Source organism: Numida meleagris, chromosome 12 (genome assembly GCF_002078875.1).
Source record: "Numida meleagris isolate 19003 breed g44 Domestic line chromosome 12, NumMel1.0, whole genome shotgun sequence".
Taxonomy (NCBI): Eukaryota; Metazoa; Chordata; class Aves; order Galliformes; family Numididae; genus Numida; species Numida meleagris.
Genome location: NC_034420.1, coordinates 6,484,051 through 6,503,040, shown reverse-complemented (window position 1 = coordinate 6,503,040; position 18,990 = coordinate 6,484,051). Strand labels below are relative to the sequence as shown.

At 37.4% G+C, this 18,990-nt stretch overlaps 1 protein-coding gene across 2 annotated transcripts in view; it reads left to right on the top strand.

The window, feature by feature from the left end:
- GABRG2 (gamma-aminobutyric acid type A receptor gamma2 subunit) overlaps window positions 1–18,990 on the top strand; it is a 71,133-nt gene that overhangs the window by 20,622 nt on the left and 31,521 nt on the right. For both annotated transcript variants that reach the window (XM_021410909.1, XM_021410910.1), the window contains exons 2-6: window positions 6,139–6,287; window positions 8,175–8,242; window positions 9,176–9,396; window positions 12,838–12,920; window positions 13,608–13,745. In XM_021410909.1, the coding sequence (XP_021266584.1) occupies window positions 6,139–6,287; window positions 8,175–8,242; window positions 9,176–9,396; window positions 12,838–12,920; window positions 13,608–13,745 (659 nt within the window). The remainder of the gene's footprint in view (window positions 1–6,138; window positions 6,288–8,174; window positions 8,243–9,175; window positions 9,397–12,837; window positions 12,921–13,607; window positions 13,746–18,990) is intronic.

The following is an 18,990-nucleotide window of genomic DNA, read 5'->3' as shown; positions in this document are numbered from 1 at the left end:
CTTAGAATTCCAGGTGTTGTCTGGCTCTTCTGGGACAAAGCTCCATCTGGATACCAGAATCACGGTCTTACCAGTACCAGTGCTCTTGGAGGAGGGAGCAAGACAACAACACACTTTCTCACTGATCTCTCAGCCCAAATCTCTCAAAATATTTTCCATTTTCTTTTACATAACTTGATGGATTTCCCATCTTCCTCTCTAAGCAAAGCATTATCCTTATCCTGTCTCTGATGTTAGAACTGACAAGTTACTTGAGAAGAGAATAATCTTCACATTATATGAACTACAGTTCTGAGGAAAATGGTTGGGTATTGTTCTGAACACTCAATAGTAAAGCAGAAAACATGTACCACTATAGTGAGGAGGTGTCAATCTGTTTTCTCAGGTGACAACTAATAGAACGTAAGGCAATGGTGTGTGGATATCATGCTTTAGAGGCATGATTTAATGGTGGACTTGCAGTGTTAGGTGGATAGTTGGACTTACTGACTTTAAGGATCTTTTCTAACCTAGATGATTCTGTGTGAGGTCTGGTCCTGGGTAAAACTTTAGGATCTAAATAATGCAAATGGGTAGAGCAGAGATGTAAGCAGGGAGAGGAAATTTGGTATATTGCTTTGTGAAAACATTTTCTATTTTAAATGAAACAGCTTTACTTAAGATATAATCAGCAGACAACAGGAGAGAGGACAGATACAGTTATATTTCCACAGCCACTATAATCTCCTGCAAATATGCTATTCACTGAACACTCACATCTTTGTATCTGCAGGGAAACACAGAATATATCCTTCCCTCCCAGTGACCATTTTATCATCATGAATAATGTATAACATACAGATTATGGTGAATTTTTATGCACAGCAGAGGATGAATTTAGCTTGACTATTCATTAAGTTAAACAATGCTGTTAAGTAAACCAGAAAGCTTTGTTTCAGTCCTTCACTGAGAGGTAGAAAACCTTGGTGCTCTAAGTGCAGATTTACTTTGTGCGTGAGTAGTTTACTAAATCTTTGCTGTAGGATCTGTAGCTTCTATAGATACTTGGTATAAAAGATAAAATTGGTCAGATTTTTTTTTGACAGATAAATTTTAATTGCAGTTAAACTAATTAGTTGTTGGCTATTCAGTACTGCTGCACGTCTTCTACATCAGGCACTTTGTGGCCACTGTGATTCTGCTTGCAAATAGCAATGCAATAGCAAGTGGATTCCAGCAGGGATAATACACATGTGTATGAAGTTTCTTACTAGAACACTTACAAATAGTTAAAACTCATTTTCTATATTTAAAAAAGTTAAATACAGAGCTACAGCAGGTAAAAATCAGAATATCTTTGTTGAAGTCACTGGAATTCTAGGGCTTTTGACCAATTAAATATATGACTTCGTATCTGAGTGCTGAAAGACTGAGCTATCACAGTAGGTTTCTGCTTCAGAGAAAAGCATCATTTCCCTTTTATTGTTTATATCATCATTCAAATTCTGCAGTGCCAAGTTGTGAAAATCACCATCCTGTAGATTAGGAAATATCTACCTTATTTCAGAGGAATATCCTTTGTGAGCGACTGCTCACTAATGACAAAAGATGTGCCCAATCTGTCTCTCAGTTTAGACTGAAAAATTGTTGCTGTTGACTGTGATTTTAAATGATCTGTCGTGCATCCTTACTGACAAATGGTGATGTCTGTCCAAGAAGTGCTACACAGGGTGCTTCTGGAAACTATATAAGTGTGTCTTTGATATGAAGATGTTGCAGAATATCAGAGGTTGAAAAAGTTTTTACACTGACTTAAAGTTAGCAATTAAATAAACATGGTGGTTCTGAAAAAGATAATCCGTTCTTTATTTGAATTTTGAACTAAAGAATTTAGGCCAGAGGGCTCCAAAGCATAATAATTAATGACATCAAAATACCATTAATATCGTTATTTGCTGAATTTTACTAAAAATATTCTTATTTTTACATAGCCCTCAATCTTACTTCTGGGAAATAAAAAAAATAATGGAAAATACATCATATTGAGTCTGTTAAGAGCAGGAATAGATTCTGAAACTGTTATGTGGACAACTGTGGCTTTGTACTGCTAAGAGGATAGGATATCAGCACATTAATGAAGTCTTTGACTTGCAAGCTTGCTTTGTATTCTGGATGAGGTTCAGAAAAGAAGATGGAAAAAATGACTTTCCTAAAGCATCAGTAATTTCAAAGCAAAAGTATCCTCTCAGAGTGACTGAACTAATCTTCTACTACTTCAACATAATTCCAGTGTAGAAATGATGCTTTTGATGCTAAGGTGTCTGTGAAAGTGTCTGTGACAATCAAATACAGCATCTCTTTATTAGTTCTTCATCCTTTGGTAGGAGAACCTATTTCTACCTGCAGTACATAGCTCTGCCTAAAGAGACAACAATCGCTCAGTGAAGAACAATGACTAAATGTTGCCGAGATGGTGCTGCAAAAAAAACATATGGATGATGTACACTAGCAAAGATCTTGATAATCTAAATTTTTAGCTCATATAATCCCGGTTTTTGCTAAAGTTACAGCTCACCAATGAGAGTCTCACAAAAGAGCTATGTACATGTTACACATCAGGTAACAAATTAATGCAGAATTAGGATCGGTATAGTGAGGAACTGAGGAAGCTAAGAAACATGAATTAAAACTTTTTTGACCCTGCTCTGGTAAAAACTTCACTAGCACAATGAGTTTCATATATAATTGTGGAGTGGTTTACCAATTTACAGATCTTTACACCTTTTATCACAAAATAATGAAAAAAGGGACTCAGTCTTGTGCTGTCCTCTCTCTACAAAGCATCCTGTTGTCCAAAGGAATGCACTTTCTGATCTAAATTAATAAATGTTTATTAACATCTAATCATTTCTGCCCTCTGTCTGCTTTGTGATTATGTGTTTCAAGTAATTCGACACATTCAAAGAGCCCCCCTGAATTTCAGGCTGAATAGTAGTTATATATTTAAGTAATTACAAGCCTAGCAAACTCTTGCAGTCTCAAGTAGCAAAATTTGTTTATTCAGTTTATTCAGTTATTCAGTTATTTATGAGAAGGGATTGGACCAGATGACCTCCAAAAGTACCTTCCAACTTTAATTACTCTATGATATGAAGTCTCAGTTTCACATTCTGACTCCCTTAAACTGTTTTTCAAATAGGGAAACTGTGTGTACCTAGATTGGTCTTGCACACATCTTATTACAACATTAATGTGAGAAGTAGGAATATCTCAATGAGTGAGATTTTGTTGCAATGTCCAATTAACTTTCAAAAAACGTACTGTAATCTGCAAATATGGAAAGACACATGCCTTTGCTTACTTCTATTGCTAGACATGAAAACTTCTAGCAGTCAAAAATAAAAACAGATTTCTGTGTGTATTTAAGTATAATCTGGGCTTTACCAAATTTGTTCTGGATATTAAAAGCTCTTTCAAAATTCAGGCCATATAATCCTAAGGACTGATCTAAAAGTCTTAAGGAGATGAAAAGGACTTTGTCATTATAACTTTCATTAGTATTAATAACTTGCACAGCTAAAACTCTGCTCATCTGGATATAGATGCACCTCTGGTTCTTCTGGCTGGTATGCAGTTTTACAGACAGACATTTAGGCAACTGGATATCCATGTTGACTTACGATCCACTTGGAATTCAGATAAAAGACGGAATTCAGTGGCTTTATCCTTAGTTGCGTTGGCTGTATTCCCCTCACTCTCCTCCACACTAATCTCATAAAACATTTGTTGCATTTTGAGATTCAGAGTGCCAAAATGGTTTGTAACGCCAGATAAGCAAACAAATAGCTGTTACTTTCCTACAAATCACTATCAAGGGAAATGGAATGCCTGCAGGCTGCTCTTCAATAAAGTTGTTCTAAATTTGAGAGATGTCCCAGAGAAGCATGTGGTTTTTCATCTTCTGATTCCACAATGTCCAGTACACCAGACTCAGTACTATCTGCTTGACTTTGGACATTTTTGCAGCACCTTCATATTCAGGGCCTCACTGTCTTTGTGAAATGATATATTTGATTTGCTTTTTCTTTTCCATTTAGAAATGGATTTCTTCTTGGAGAAGGGATATTTAACTGGTTATACAACAAGAGTATGGGTTTTTATTTTTTTCATTTACTCTGCAGACTAAAAACACATAATCTAGTGCCTTCTGTTTGCAGTGAATCTATCTAGAGGGATTTCCTTCAGGAGGGAGAACCCTGCTTCAATTACGTTCTTCTGAATTTTAATTAGATCTTTGAACCCCAGACAGCTGAATAAACAAATTTCCCTCACCAATTTAATTATCTTGGCCTGTTTTTCATTACCAGCAGATTACTATGTAGCATATTGCCATTTAAAACTCAGCCTTTGATTGCCAGTAAAACACTACAGACAGGTTGTGGACTGTGTTGCCAAAGGGAGGATGGCTGGATTGCTATTGTTTGATCTGGAAAGCTGAAGCTCTAAGAGATGTAATGCTGATGCAGGATGGGTTAGGCGGTGCCTGGACGCTGCAGTCAGTGGTATTTAGTACAAGCAATGAAGGCATGGGTTGATGTAGCTTCACTAGCAAGCTCAATTCAATGCAGTGCAAGCCTGGCTCTCTCATTCATGCTGTGTGTTCCTGCTTGCTTTTGTCCTATGCGCAGTCTCATGCTGCTTCCAAGTTCACTGTACCTTCAGCAGCTCCTGGGAAAAAGCAGTCCTATGTGATGAGGCTGAGCAGTGCTGTGGCTCCTTCTCATTAGGCTGTGCTGATGGGGGACAAAGAACTGAAAGCCTCTTTCCTAGTGAAGTTGTATTTGTGCCACTGGCTAACAGCTCCAAAGGCTCAAAACAGGGGAAAACCCTCAGGCCACTCACGCTGGGTAGCTCTAAGCTGGAGGCATCAGAGAGCACTGTAGGGAGGAACATGCAAAGCCGCAGCTGAGCAAAGGTCTACATTAGAAGAACAGAGCTCTTAGACTCTGGGACTACTTATTCCTTCACTGCCACTCCCACAAACACAATCAGCTGTGTCTGCTTTCATTCATGTGTGCCAAGCATGAGATCTAGACCCCCTTAGAATCTGCTTCCCTGCATTTTCCCACTTTTGTGCTGTTATGGAGAGACAGCACAGATTCAGTCTGAAATAGGAACATTAATTTTTGACTCATTCATATCCAAACTCCACGTGCTTGCTTAAGACATTGGTAACATCATTAAGAGTTTCAGTATCCAGCAGAGTTCAAACTTTGTCATAGAAGAAGGTCAGGGAAGGAAGGCACTGGTATATTATGCCTGAAAAAAATCTTAACTGTCTAGTACCATTCAGTTCTGATAAGCATTGACATACCCAGTGATGTCATATACTAAGCTACAGAAGCATATCTTAAGCATATCTTCTCCTCTGGAACTGGCAGCACAGATTTCAAGATAGCACAACAACCATTAAGGCTAGCCTACATGCTTCTGATGCCGAACTTCCCCTTCCTTACTGCACTAAGCAGGTTGAATTTACTAGATCTGTTGCCAAACCGCTCAGTAGCAGAAAAAAAAAAAAATGGTAGATGGACTATTTTTATTCTTTCTGTGTTCTGGTTACCAAAAGTGAAAAACACTGAAAAAAAATTTATGCTGAACTTTCCAAATGCACAATAAGCTCAAGTTCATCAGAGTGGAGAGAAGCTGTGTGACTGAGTGAATCTAATTATTGTTCTTGTCAGTAATGTGTTGCATCAAATTGTTCTCTCAAAGGAAAGTAATTCAACAACACTGTGTACATACTAAGTGATATTTTGGTGGAGAGTTGCATAAGCTAAATGACAATTAGGTTCGTTTTATAATAGGTCCCACCTGAGTCAGTGAGAAGAAAAACAGACATTGCAAAGGTGATAAGCACTGATGCTTCTCCAAATATACAGACTATGAGCTCAACCGTATTAAAAGGAGATTTTGCTAAAGTGAACTGTAACCTCAGCAGTAATGTGTTACTGTGCGTCTCCATTTATAAAGCAGGCTACTTCTCAATGTTTTGTACAATGCTGTTAAAATCTGAAGTGTGTATTGTCTCCTAAGAGTTTGCCTGCAAATTCTTATTTTTCAAGGCTTTCCATTTCTTCATTTTTATGTCTTTAACAGTTCCACCCAAAAGGGAGATGATGATTATGAAGATTACACTTCAAATAAGACTTGGGTTTTGACTCCCAAAGTCCATGAGAGTGATGTCACTCTTATTTTAAATGGCTTGCTGGAAGGATATGACAACAAGTTAAGACCTGATATAGGAGGTATGTTGGTTTTCTTTTAAGCCCAACTTTGATTAAGCGGTGAAGTGAAAGCGTTCTCATACTATTTTATACTGTGCAGGAAGCAGAATCCATTTAAAGTAGTTATGAAAACAAAATAAGATATAGTAAAATATCACTGGCACAAAAAGAAGCTGTGATTTTGGAAATGTGCATAAATTTTTAAGATTCCTAAATCTCTCCTGAGACAGCTAATGAGACTGTTGTGATTTGCTGAATCAGGCCACATGCCATCATGCACCTGCACAGGAAGTTTTGGAATTTAACTTTTGGTGGATTAAGAAGAATTTTTTCTCCTTTGTGTACCTCAGAGAGGTTGTTAGAGTCAAAAATATATATATATTGGAAAGGAAGGCCCAAGTAAGGAGAATGCAGTCTGATCCTTGCATGGCATGATGGACACTCAAAGACTCTGATGGTAATAGGTCTGAAGTGACTGATGCAGTTTAGAACCATAGAATGACAGAATATCCTGAGCTGGAAGGGACCCACAAGGACCAAGTCCAACTCCTGGCTCCACACAGAACTGCCCAAAATCCAAACCCTGCCTGAGAGCATTGTCCAGATTCTCCTTGAACTCCAGCAACTTGGTGCCATGACCACTGTCCTGGGGAGCCTGTTCCAGTGCCCAACCACCCTGTGGTGACCAACATTTTCCTAACATCCAACCTGACCCTCCACTGACACAGCTCCATGTCGGCCCCTTGGACCATTGCTCAGCAGAGCAATAAGGGTCTCAGGAAGGTTTCACAAAAGATAAATGCAATTAACTTACTTTCCCTAGATTTCCCTCACAACTAATGCATGTATATAGACTCAAGCTCAGACCCATAATTGAAATCTTATTTGAACTAAAACAACTTTTGCGGGGATCTTCCTCTCCATTGATTATTGAGGGTTCTCAGAGATAAGGGTCCTTGAGCTCACAGGAGGTAGATTGAGAAGGCCCCACGTGGGCACAGAACAGCCAGAGGATACGTCCGTAGAAGAGGATATGGAAGTAGTAAGGTCATGGTAAAACACAAAGAGAATTCACAGATGATGCAGGCAGAGGAAGACAGAGAACAGCCAGGTTAATTAAAGAAGCTTCTTCTAACAAGTTTATATAGGCTTATAAACCAAAGACATTTTACAATAAGGAATAACAGGAATATTTAACCTCCAGCGCACGTATGTAGTCTAAATCAACAGAGGAATTTGCCTTATTCTCTCTAAGACATTAGAGAGCTGAGAGAAATTAAGCATTCATAAAAAGCATCTGGGAAAACAACCAAACATGTTTCACTCAAGGTATATGAGAATAATAAAGCTAAAGTAGAGTAATTTCAAAATAAATTAATGTAACAACTGGTTTTCTTTCCTGTTTTAGAGCCTTGAGTATTAATACTGTTTTGAGTTGGTTAAATTGTCACTTATCTACAGCTATCTCTGCAGGCAACGGCAGTCACATTGCTTTCAGCACAGTAATGTTAAATGAATGATGCAACATATTCTGAGAGGACTAAGTTTACTTTTGCTGATAGTGTTTTGTCAGATGTGTTGCTGTGATTTGACACAAAATACACATACTCTCTGTCAGATGTGACTCACTAAAGTAATGACGCTGATTTCTGTATTTCTTCTCATAGCATAAGTGAATCTGTTCTGATAGAATTATATATCTGATATTACATAATAGTTTGTCTCAAAGTTCGTTCAACTTATTTCAACCTGGAGACATTGCTGTAAAATTATATTTATTCTATCTGCACATTTAAATGTGAGGCATCCATAGCTATACAACAGAGGTATTAAAACAATCATTTTTTAGACTCTTTTGGAGTTGATTTTGACCTTCACTCACAGTAGTGATTCTTGTTTCTCTTACAGTTAAACCGACAGTAATTCACACTGACATGTATGTGAACAGCATTGGGCCAGTGAATGCTATCAATATGGTAGGTAAATGACTACCACATTTTTCTACAACGTTCAGCTGGTTGCAAAGCCTCCATCATTTTTGACATTACAAGGTTTCCATTAGTTTTAGTGTTGTGTTATACATAAATTATTTTCAAATCTCATTATTATTGAAGATGTGAGGACTAGATGAGCTACAAATCTGGAAAAGACAACAGTGTGAACTGTGAATAATTTTAACAGAACTTCACACATCTCTGTGCTGTATTCTACACTGTTTTGTGATAGATTAGCTCCTATGGGACTGACTTTCCAGGTTACTACAAAACAAGCAAAAACATTCACCTGTGATAATACCACTCCTGCCAACAAGAGATAAAAGGGAAAAACACAGATCCTAAGAGCAAAGTTTAATTATGTCTTCATATAGCTGATGGAAATTGGTCTAGCCTTAGCAGCACAATGGCTACTTACTTCATTCTCATAGTTTTAACATGCAGAAAGAAGTCTCAAAAACTCTTTTGCATTCTGCAATTCCCTTTGCAGCTACTGGCTGCCTGGTGCATGCCAGGGAATGTGAGACTTCACCACTTTGACATTAACTGGCAGTCACAGCTAATAGAGGCAGTCAAATCAGCTGAAATCTTAACTCTCCTACGTCCAAGGGAATAAGTAATTCTTCTCTAACATGATCAGGTGTGGGCTGAGGCATGGGGATACAGAATATGTACAGTACATATTTTTACTGTAGGTCAATTTGTCAATAGGAAAATAATGACATAAGTATTTTTTTAAACAATAATCTTTGGTAAGCAACCCTCTCAAAAAACTCATTAAAATGTTTTAATCGGTTCTAGTATCATCTTCGGTATTTCACTTTTTTTTTTTTCATATGAAGTTAAGGAAATGTCAGGAGTAATGTGAAATGCTGAGTGCTATGTTTTCATCAGTATTTCTGGTTAACACAACAGGAATATACAATTGATATATTTTTCGCCCAAACGTGGTATGACAGACGTCTGAAGTTCAACAGCACTATAAAAGTGCTCAGATTAAACAGCAACATGGTTGGGAAGATCTGGATACCTGACACATTTTTCCGAAATTCCAAGAAAGCTGATGCTCATTGGATAACGACTCCTAATAGGATGCTGAGGATCTGGAACGATGGCAGAGTGTTGTACACACTGAGGTATTTACACTTGACTTTAATTTCAGTTTCTCAAGGGAAAACCAAAAAGATGGGTTCTGTGAATTCAGGTCACTTGACATCAGCACACATTGTTTTTTCCTTATGTGTGGAACCCTGAAAAACGGACATATTTAGAATATACTATTTGTATGCAATTTATTTGATATTGACTCAGTAAAATAGTTTCATTTCTACTTATAAATTTTACTGTCTCGCTCTCCAAATACTTAAATTTCTATACAAAAAATAATATGAGCATGGTTAAAATAATTCATTTTCATTTTCATGTCCTTTGTTGTTTACCTGTGGTTTGGTCCACATTGCCTTTTAACTTTTTATTGGTTTAAAATAATGAATTTGAAATATCCTTGAATCAAGATGTTATAAATGAGGTATTATATGCAGCAGAGGCCTCATACTCTATCTAAGTAGTAATCATTTCAGATAAAGCTTCACACTGACAAAATATTTCATTCCTCAAATATATTACGAAAATAAGAAATATCTTTTTATCATTGGTTATTTACAGTTTAGGTCAAACCCACAGATATGCCGTGTTTCACTAAAATTTCCATTAATCCAAATTTGAAATGCGTGTCTTCAGAGTTCTCATCTACCTGGATAGTTTTTCTTTTGAGACCTTTAAAAATCTTTTAAATAATTAAGTTACACGCATGCCTAGATTTCAGCATTACATATGCAATGTGTGCTAATTTAAATAATATGTGCTCAATTATAATATATTTCCTAAATGTGGAGGTCCTAGGTATGTTTTTTTTTTATTTTTCTAACGTGATGTAGTAGTTGGATCTACGTAAAGCATGATAAAGATGGTATCTCTTCAAGAGAATTTATAATTTAAAAGGAGAGTACGGAATCAAAGATGTTAGGCGTAAGACAGGACACACATCAGACCATCTGAGTTTCAGACCATTTTTACGAAGTGATTTTCATTTTCTGCTCTTGTTTTATTGGGTGGCAAAAAAAAAAAAAAAAAAAAAGCAGAAATGTATGTTCATTAGCATTTTAATGAATCATTTGAAGCTTTCCTTAAGACAACCTTTTAATGTTGCAAATATTTGAATTACAAAAAGGAGTTTTATTTTGTAATTATTTTACATTCACTACACATTGCATCACCAGAAGAGATAAGAGAATGACTGGAATTGAAATCCAAGGTAAATCAAAGTAAGCCTGATAAAGAAGATCCTAGATCAATTTTTGAAATGTTAAATTGGACTTAGCTACACTACTGTCTCTTCGGATTTTGTCACCTTTCTCTTCAAACCTCTCAGTTTCTCTCATTAGAACGAGATATATCTGATATAACTTACAGTTGTATCAAATATTTATGTATGCCTAGTTTCTCTAGTGCGTCACAGTAAGCACCAGTAAGGATTCAACCTGGTTGAATCCAGAAGGGAAATGCAGTAGTATCATTGCAGAGCTGGGATTCTGTCTGAGAGAGATGGTTGATTTTCTCAATTCCTTCTCCCCTGCTCAAAAACATACTCCTGACTAGCAAAAAAATCAAGCAAGCAGGTCTGCATGGATCAACACAAAGCTCCTGACAAAACTGAAACATGAAAAGAAAACGTACAAGAGATGGAAGCAGGAAGAATACAGAGACACTGTCCAAGCACCCAGATACAAGTTTAGGAAAGCCAAAATTCAACTGAAATTGAATCCAGCGATGGACAGGAAAGCACTAAGTCTCTATACATGCATCCTCAACAAAAGGAAGATTAGAAAAAGTGTGGGCATACTGCTGAATGGGAATGGGGATCTGGTTTCAAAGAACACAGAAAAGGTCAAGGTACACAATGCCTTCTTTGCCTCAGACTTTACTGCTAAGACCAACCTTCAGAAATCCCAGGTCCAGGTCCATGAGATGCTGGAGAAATAGGCCAAGATGACTCTGGTGGAGCTCAGCATAGACCAGGTGCGGTCTTCACAAGGGCAGAGCAGAGGGGCAGAATCACCTCCCTCGACCTGCTGGTCACACTTCTCTCGATGCAACAAAGGATATGGTCTTTCATCAACTGGCACCCACAAACCTTCTCCTTAGGGCTTCTCTCAAGCCATTAAAAAAAAAAAGAAAGCTTGATGAAATCTATTCAATTCATTAAGAGAAATATTTCTTTGTCATAGAAAAAGCACTACTAAGGGAAGAACATTTTTTTTTTTTAAAATCTATATTATGATTATCTTCAAATGAAACTGAAGATGATCGAAATTAGAAGAATGGACAATGTACTTAACACAGGGAATCAGCTCTCCTTCTGTGTCACAGACACAACTTCCCTTAGATTCAAGACAAATAAGATTTGTTCTTAAATTCCTAATGGAGAAAAGTTTCTTTTTGATTTCATGAACCTGCTGACTAGCAGCCACAGCATCCATCTACATCCTAGTATGAGATTCAGAGAGACATCTGAGCGTAGCACCTACACGCAGCCACCAGAAAGCACATCCAGCTCGCAGAGTTGCTCATTTGGACACCAAGGAACCAGCAAACAAAAGAAATCTATGGTTTTCATGGAGACGCAAGGAGCAAATAAACATTGCGTGCTTTTTCCTCTCTCTCACCTCACCTCCTTCCTCCCTTTCAAAGCCTTTTCTTCTGCTGCTTATTTGCTTACAACCCAGGTGTAATGTGGCTCATGCATGACTGGGACTACATATAAGCTAATTAAATGAAAAATGGTGGAGCTTTTAGCAGGCAAATCAGGGGATGCATTTCATTTAATTTTGGATTTCTAAAAGTACATGTGTCTGCCTGATAAAGATCTGCATCTCCTACACCACTTGAGATATCATTGAGATTTTCTTCATATTCAGTAGGGAGAAAAACCTTTCTGGTGCATTCCTCTTCTGATTTAATTTAGATGTCTATTTTGGAATGAAATTAAGTATATCCCCAGAGTACCTTTCCACTAGATAGGAAGATAGTTGAGATGGCTATCTTGGATGCAGATGTCTGAATTTGGACTCCTATCTATTATTTCTTAAGATGTATTTTTTTTTCCTGTAAAATACATCTCCCCAGTGCATTTTGGCATGTTGTGACACAGAGATTTGCTACTGCTCAAGACAAGACCTGTGTATCCACTTAGGGATTTGTTAACCATGAGTAATGCTGCCACTTCAGATACATAGAAACAGTACTTTTAATAGCTTATTCTACTATACAGTCCAGAATGTAGGTGGTAAGGGCCAATTATCTAAAAACAAAACACTAATTACTAATAAGCACAATGTCTTCCAATGTTTGGAATAGCCAAATTAACGCATACACTTTTCCTTTCTGTATTCATTGTATGTATGCGTATTTCATACTCAGGTTCCATGCTAGTAACAATCTTGTTTTGCTTGCCAATATGAAGCTTTTAATACAAGCTTCTCATGTATGTTCTGTATACCTGATCTCTTTCTCCTCAGACTGACAATTGATGCTGAGTGTCAGCTACAGTTACACAACTTCCCAATGGATGCCCATTCCTGCCCTCTGGAATTTTCAAGCTGTAAGTAACATGCTTAGCAATAGCTCTTTCCTGACCCACTCTGAACTACTTATTAAAAACTTAGAGTCAGTTGGGGTTATGTTTTTGATAAACATAATGCAATGGTTTTCAGTTTTACTTTGAATTTATTTTGAAGTATAGGCATCACATACGTGCACAAAGATAATTTAGGAATATTATGTAAAAATGATATGACTCCTGGGATCCTTGCAATTAATATTTATGCTTAATCTTTAGCATGAAAATAAACGTTTTTCCTTCAGAATTGGAGTCTTGTGGCCTGATACTTTCTCTTTGCACATGGATGCTTTACTATTGCAGCAGTTGGAGTCAAGAGTTTGAATTTTGTGTTTGGGTCAAGGAGTGAATACTGCGTCCAGCTGAAGAGGTTTTGGCCTTAACAAACAGATGGGCAAAGCTGCATCCTATTATGTACAAAAGAGTGGAAAACTCAATTTTTAAAAATGTACCTCAAATGATATTTTAAGTAATAATAGTTAAAATGTTACATTAAGTAAAAGGCACGAAGTAACTTGAGGGAAATATATGTATATATATAAATTTACTTGCGATATGCTTCTCCAGTTTCTTCCAGAAATAGAAAATAGTATTTTTACTCCCCAGAGTACATTAAAATCCTAGCAATGACTATGAAACAAAGCATTCTGTATTTTCCATTGCAATAAGATGGTTACCCAAGGGAAGAGATCATTTACCAATGGAAGCGCAGCTCAGTGGAGGTGGGGGACACCAGATCCTGGAGGCTCTACCAGTTCTCCTTTACGGGATTAAGAAATACAACTGAGGTGGTGAAGACTACATCAGGTAAGACAACTGATCTATTTACCATCATATTTTCTTTTTGTGATTGTACCGAAGGAAACTAAGACGAAAGAAATCTCTTACAATCTGGAACTTGACACTGGCAATTCACAGAACAGATACGGCCTTTTCAATGAGGAACTATTCAGGCTTTAGTATTTCCAAAGAGGAACTCACGGGAAGTTGCTGCCTGCTATCCATTCTTGCCGTGTGCTTGTGAAACACCTGGCACTGGCAGGAGACAGCCACTCTGCAAGGGGTGGGTGGGCAAAAGAACTTCCTAGCCTGCGTCAGCATAGGAAACAGCACAGCTGAGCCTCAAAGTAATAATCTGATATTGGTTTGAATATTTAATAGTCCTGTTCCCAACACCCAGAAGCAGAAAGTTGACCTGGACAGAAATGAAATCCGAAGTCCCAGCCTCTTTACTACAGCAGCTCCAAGTGTATTTTGTTCATTGAAACAGGGCACATTTAGCTTTCAGTGAAGAGAACAGCCTTGCAAGCTTGAATCTCTGATGATTTTCCTGCATATTTTTATCTCCTTGGAAACAAGTAATGGAATTTAAAATAATAAATGAGGAAGGACTCTGCTTTTAATAAAAATGGCAGTTTGAATCCTGCTAGTTTTGCAGGAAAGTACATTCTTCTAGACATATATATTGCTTTATTTGTCAGTAGAAAGGAAATCGGTGAATATGAGAAAGGATGCAAAGAAGAATTACATTTTAATGTTCATGTACATCATGATATCCCTTGTCTTTGATTCCTTACTTTAATGAAAGCATTTTTTCTTTCAGATTGCTTTTGATTTTCACCTGATTTTATTGCTCTGGCAAATATATTAATTCAGATTCAGATATCTATGTTTGGTCTGACCTCAGAAATATCCCCATCCATTGGAAAGAATAACACAATTCTTCCTAAAAGGTCAGCATCACTGTTATATTCAAAAGGCGAGCGAGCTACACTAGAGCTGAGAGCAGCCTGCTGTGCATTACACTGGAGTGCAAACAGAGAGTTTGAGAATTAATTCAGCTCCCAACTCCTGAGTCACTGGATATTAAGCACCAGTGACATGTTTAGTCATATGAGCAGGGCAAAAATGAAATGAAGCCTCCCAGCTGTAGTCACATTTGCCTTATGGCATCTTCTGCCATTTTGGCTGAGGGAAATATTTAGTCAGCTATTTAGGAAAGCATTTGACCTTTCTCATTTTCCCAGGGAAATAAAGGTGCAAAAGAGGACAAGATAGCACGTGTGTTTATAGAGCCATAGCTGCTAATAACTACCATAACACAGGACACGTTGAAGTTGCTTTCAAAGCAAAAAACCACAAACAATGCATCTCACCTAAGCCTGGCCCTGCAGCAGTCACAGCACAAAAGCAGCAGTAAACCACTAAGGTCTCATCCTGCCCAGGCTCAACACCAGCTTTACTTCAACAATAACCTGAGTTTCTTTTATTTGCCCTTTTTTTTCCCTTTTCTGCTTGATTCATTCTCTACTAAACTTAGTTTGGTCAGAAATAGAAAGCAACAAAATTTTAACATGCTGCAAGCTTCAGATCCACATCTTGCTCTGGTGAATCAAAGGCACTCTCTAATGTCCTGCCATTGTGCAATAACTGTATCCTGGGAAATAAGCAGTAAAGCACACACACACACACAAATACTTTCCCATGCAAAGATAAAACTTCCTTCAGGGAACAGCCATTAAAGCCTGTAGTACTAACCTGGCGTACTACCATAATGTTGCATCAGTAATTTTCACATGACACCACACCTTTTAAATAAAAAAAAGTAACTGCCAGTTAGCACACCCTTCAAAGAAGAAAAAAGTCACTCTAAATACTCAACTACTGAAAAAATACTCATGAAATCTACTCAGCCTCCGGCACTACTTTAGAGATCTGCTGAGTACAACTTGAAAAACTAGCCTGTGCTTCTCCTCCTGCAGTTATCACACGTTTGATTTTCCCTGATACTTTGGGTTGTACAGTCATAAATGGCCAAGAATTTGCTTTGATTTTGATCCAGGTGCAGAATCTAAATAATTAGAAAACGTGAAAAAAATAAAAAAAAAATTAAAATGGAGATTGTCATTAATATGGTCTACCCCCTACAGATATTGTGATATAGCTGGCAGGGCCCAAAGAATGTTCACTGCTTACCTAAGTTCTTATTAGCATGCTGGGAACTGCATTAAGCTCAATATTCATCTGCCCAACCAATTATCTACCTATAATTATTCTAACACACATGCATTTTTAACAGTTTCCCTAAAATAAAAGACAGGAGAAATATTCCAAGCTATTAGATATACTTGCAACCTATGTGCACCCTGAGTACACAAGAGTTAGAATGCCTGCATAACCAAAATGAGACATGACCCTTTATGCAACTATTGCAGCGCTGCGGATGACGGAGGTTAGGTACAAACTGATGGTAGTCCCACTTGAATGCTGTAGGAGACTATACTACCCACAGCTCTTCCACCTAACAATTTGGTTGACAACAGAAATCAGTAAAACCTGAACACAAGGAGGAGGAGTTAGAATGTATGAGATGGAACAGATGTAAATCAGGAGGAGCCTAAGGGTAGTACCCAGGCTTTTGAGTAAGTGGAGTATATTTTCCATAACTTCTTTTATTCCATTTAAAAATAAAACCTCTTGGTTCTGGCTTCATGTCTCACAGTGACTAACACAAGCTACTCCTTGAGGGCTATGCTGGCTTGGTGACTGAAGCAAAAATAGAAAATCGGAAAGGATGGCTGAGACTTGGTTATTGAAAACTCTCTTAGCTCTCTTTCTGTCATGCCATAGCTGAATATTTGAGATCTGCACACAGTTATGGGCAGAAGCAAATAAAAACTGTTTGAGTGTAAGCTCTGTAAGATCGGAGGGACTTGCTAAAGTGACTACCTGTCGGTTAGAGAATCCTGTCAGAATAAGGCAAAGATGGAAAAATGAGGCAAACTGGAAAAGACAAACCATCCTGTCTGTTTATCGTGTCTGAAGCAAGCCACTCAGAGTTGTCAGCTTATCTCCCCACGGAACATTCTAATGTGACTCTAACGTTTTTCGAATGTCACGCACCAAGTGATAAACTACGTCTTAGCCAGAGGAATCCACTGTCAATAGGAATGGGAACTGCTAAGATAAGTGGTGGAGTTCCTGGGCTGTTTTCCCACCTCATTTGTTTCTTATTCTTAATCCACACTGAATCTAAAAGGCTAAAAATCAGATATAAAATGGTTTTTAAAGTGAAAACAAGAACTCTCCTTCATTCGAATTAGATAATATAGAGCAACACCAAATGAGCTTATTGAGGATGGAAAGATATCTTATGATTGAGCAGTCATTTGTGATAAGGAAAAAGGTAAAAAGGAGAAAGGAGAATTGGAAAAGGGTCTGGCGGCTGCAATAGTCAAAAACACATTAAGATATGGAATGTGATACTGTTACAAAGAAAGTTTTTTTCCAGGTGCATGGCCCAGATTGTTGTATATAAATGTATGGTAAATATTAACAGTTCTAATATGTGAAAAGTCAATGCCAAATAGTTGTTGCATTCACTTTTATGTGCAACATTTTAAGAAAGAGTGGGAAGTGCAGAAAAGGGTAAAAGTGAAGGGTTTAGAAAACATGACCTATGGAATATTTGGAAGGATGGAACTAGTCTGGAAGCAGGTATAATTGGTGATAAAATGAACTCATGTTCTTCACTTATGGTTAGAAAAGAAATACAAGCTAATTTGCATCAAGTAAGATTTAGGCAGGAGAATAAAACAACACCTCTTAAACCACAATAATAATCAACACTGGCACAAACTATTTAGGGAGGTAGTAGAAATGCTAAAACCAGAGGGTTTATGAAATAAGTATGAGACAGTCAGGAAACACAGCGATCCTACCTCAGACCAGGAGGAAGGAACTGTCTTGTACCTTGAAAAGCTTTGCATCAATAAATTGCAACAAATTTCATAAAACTACTGCACAAAGGATTGTTCTACTGGTTATTCAGTGCTTTAGAATGGATTTTGTGTTATTGAATACTGTACTATAGAAAATCATTTGTGAATGTGCTATTATTTGGGAGAGATGGAACTTCTGGTATTCCCAGTTCACTTCCGTGACTGAGTAGTTCCTTTTTCAGACTGGGTATTGTATATTCCTTAGTTACAGAGCAAGCCCTGAACTTTTAATTAGATACACAGGCATTGTAAGAATAATCAATAAACAGCAATTCAACAAGCTGCACCTGACCCATGACTGGTAAGCCAACATCTGTAAATTCCATTTTATTTTCTTTCTGTTCTATGTTTTGCAGAGGTAATCAGAGCGGTGCAACAGAGATTTTGTATTGCTCATAACTGATAAACAGTGTAAAATTGGTAATTAAATATTTATCTTGTTCTGCATCTACTTGGCTACATAAATAGATGTGGATCTGATTTCTGCTTTATCTGAAAAACGTGGCCAAGGCTATTATTTCATGGAAGAGGATAATGTACAGGCTTTTATATTTTATCTTAATGGTGTATTAATGAATTGAACTGTTGGCAGGCATGCGGTCTCATAGCACTCCAAAAGAACAGGAGCCCTTTCTCATATTTTTTCATAAAGTCAAGATATGGTATGACAGGCACATAAAATATTTGAAGATATTTCCTGCTGTTGGGAAGAGACTTGGCATTAAAGAATGGCCATACACAGATTTCCACGGTGCTTAGAAATAGCTTAAAACTGTTCTAGCTTCCAGTATGTGCTAATTATAGCATATAGCACTGTCGGGGAGAATGTTTGTCTGAAGACTGACAAACTCCCTGTTTAAAGATATTGATCCAATGAACAGGCAGAAGATACTAGTCCCTGCATTTTGCTTTTGAACATACTCTGTACTCAGATTTGCAGAGGAGTAAATGATGATGTGATCTGTAAGTCAGAGGACCCATCCTGTTGTGTCTTGTTCTGTGCACCTTTATTGTTCTCCTGATAACTGCACGGGGTATTTACCTCAATATTTTAGTGTTTTTTTGTTGTTGTTTGTTTTGTTTTTTAATGTATGCTATATTATTACCTTTCACATACTTGCTAAAAGTATATTCTCTGTGGGACAGCAAAATATTTAAAGCAGCAGGCAGACACAACACAACTGAACACAGACACAACTGTTTGAAGTTATGTTTGCTGCTTCAAAGGAAACCCACAGGCCCAAACGAACATCCTTGATACTCTTAAAGTA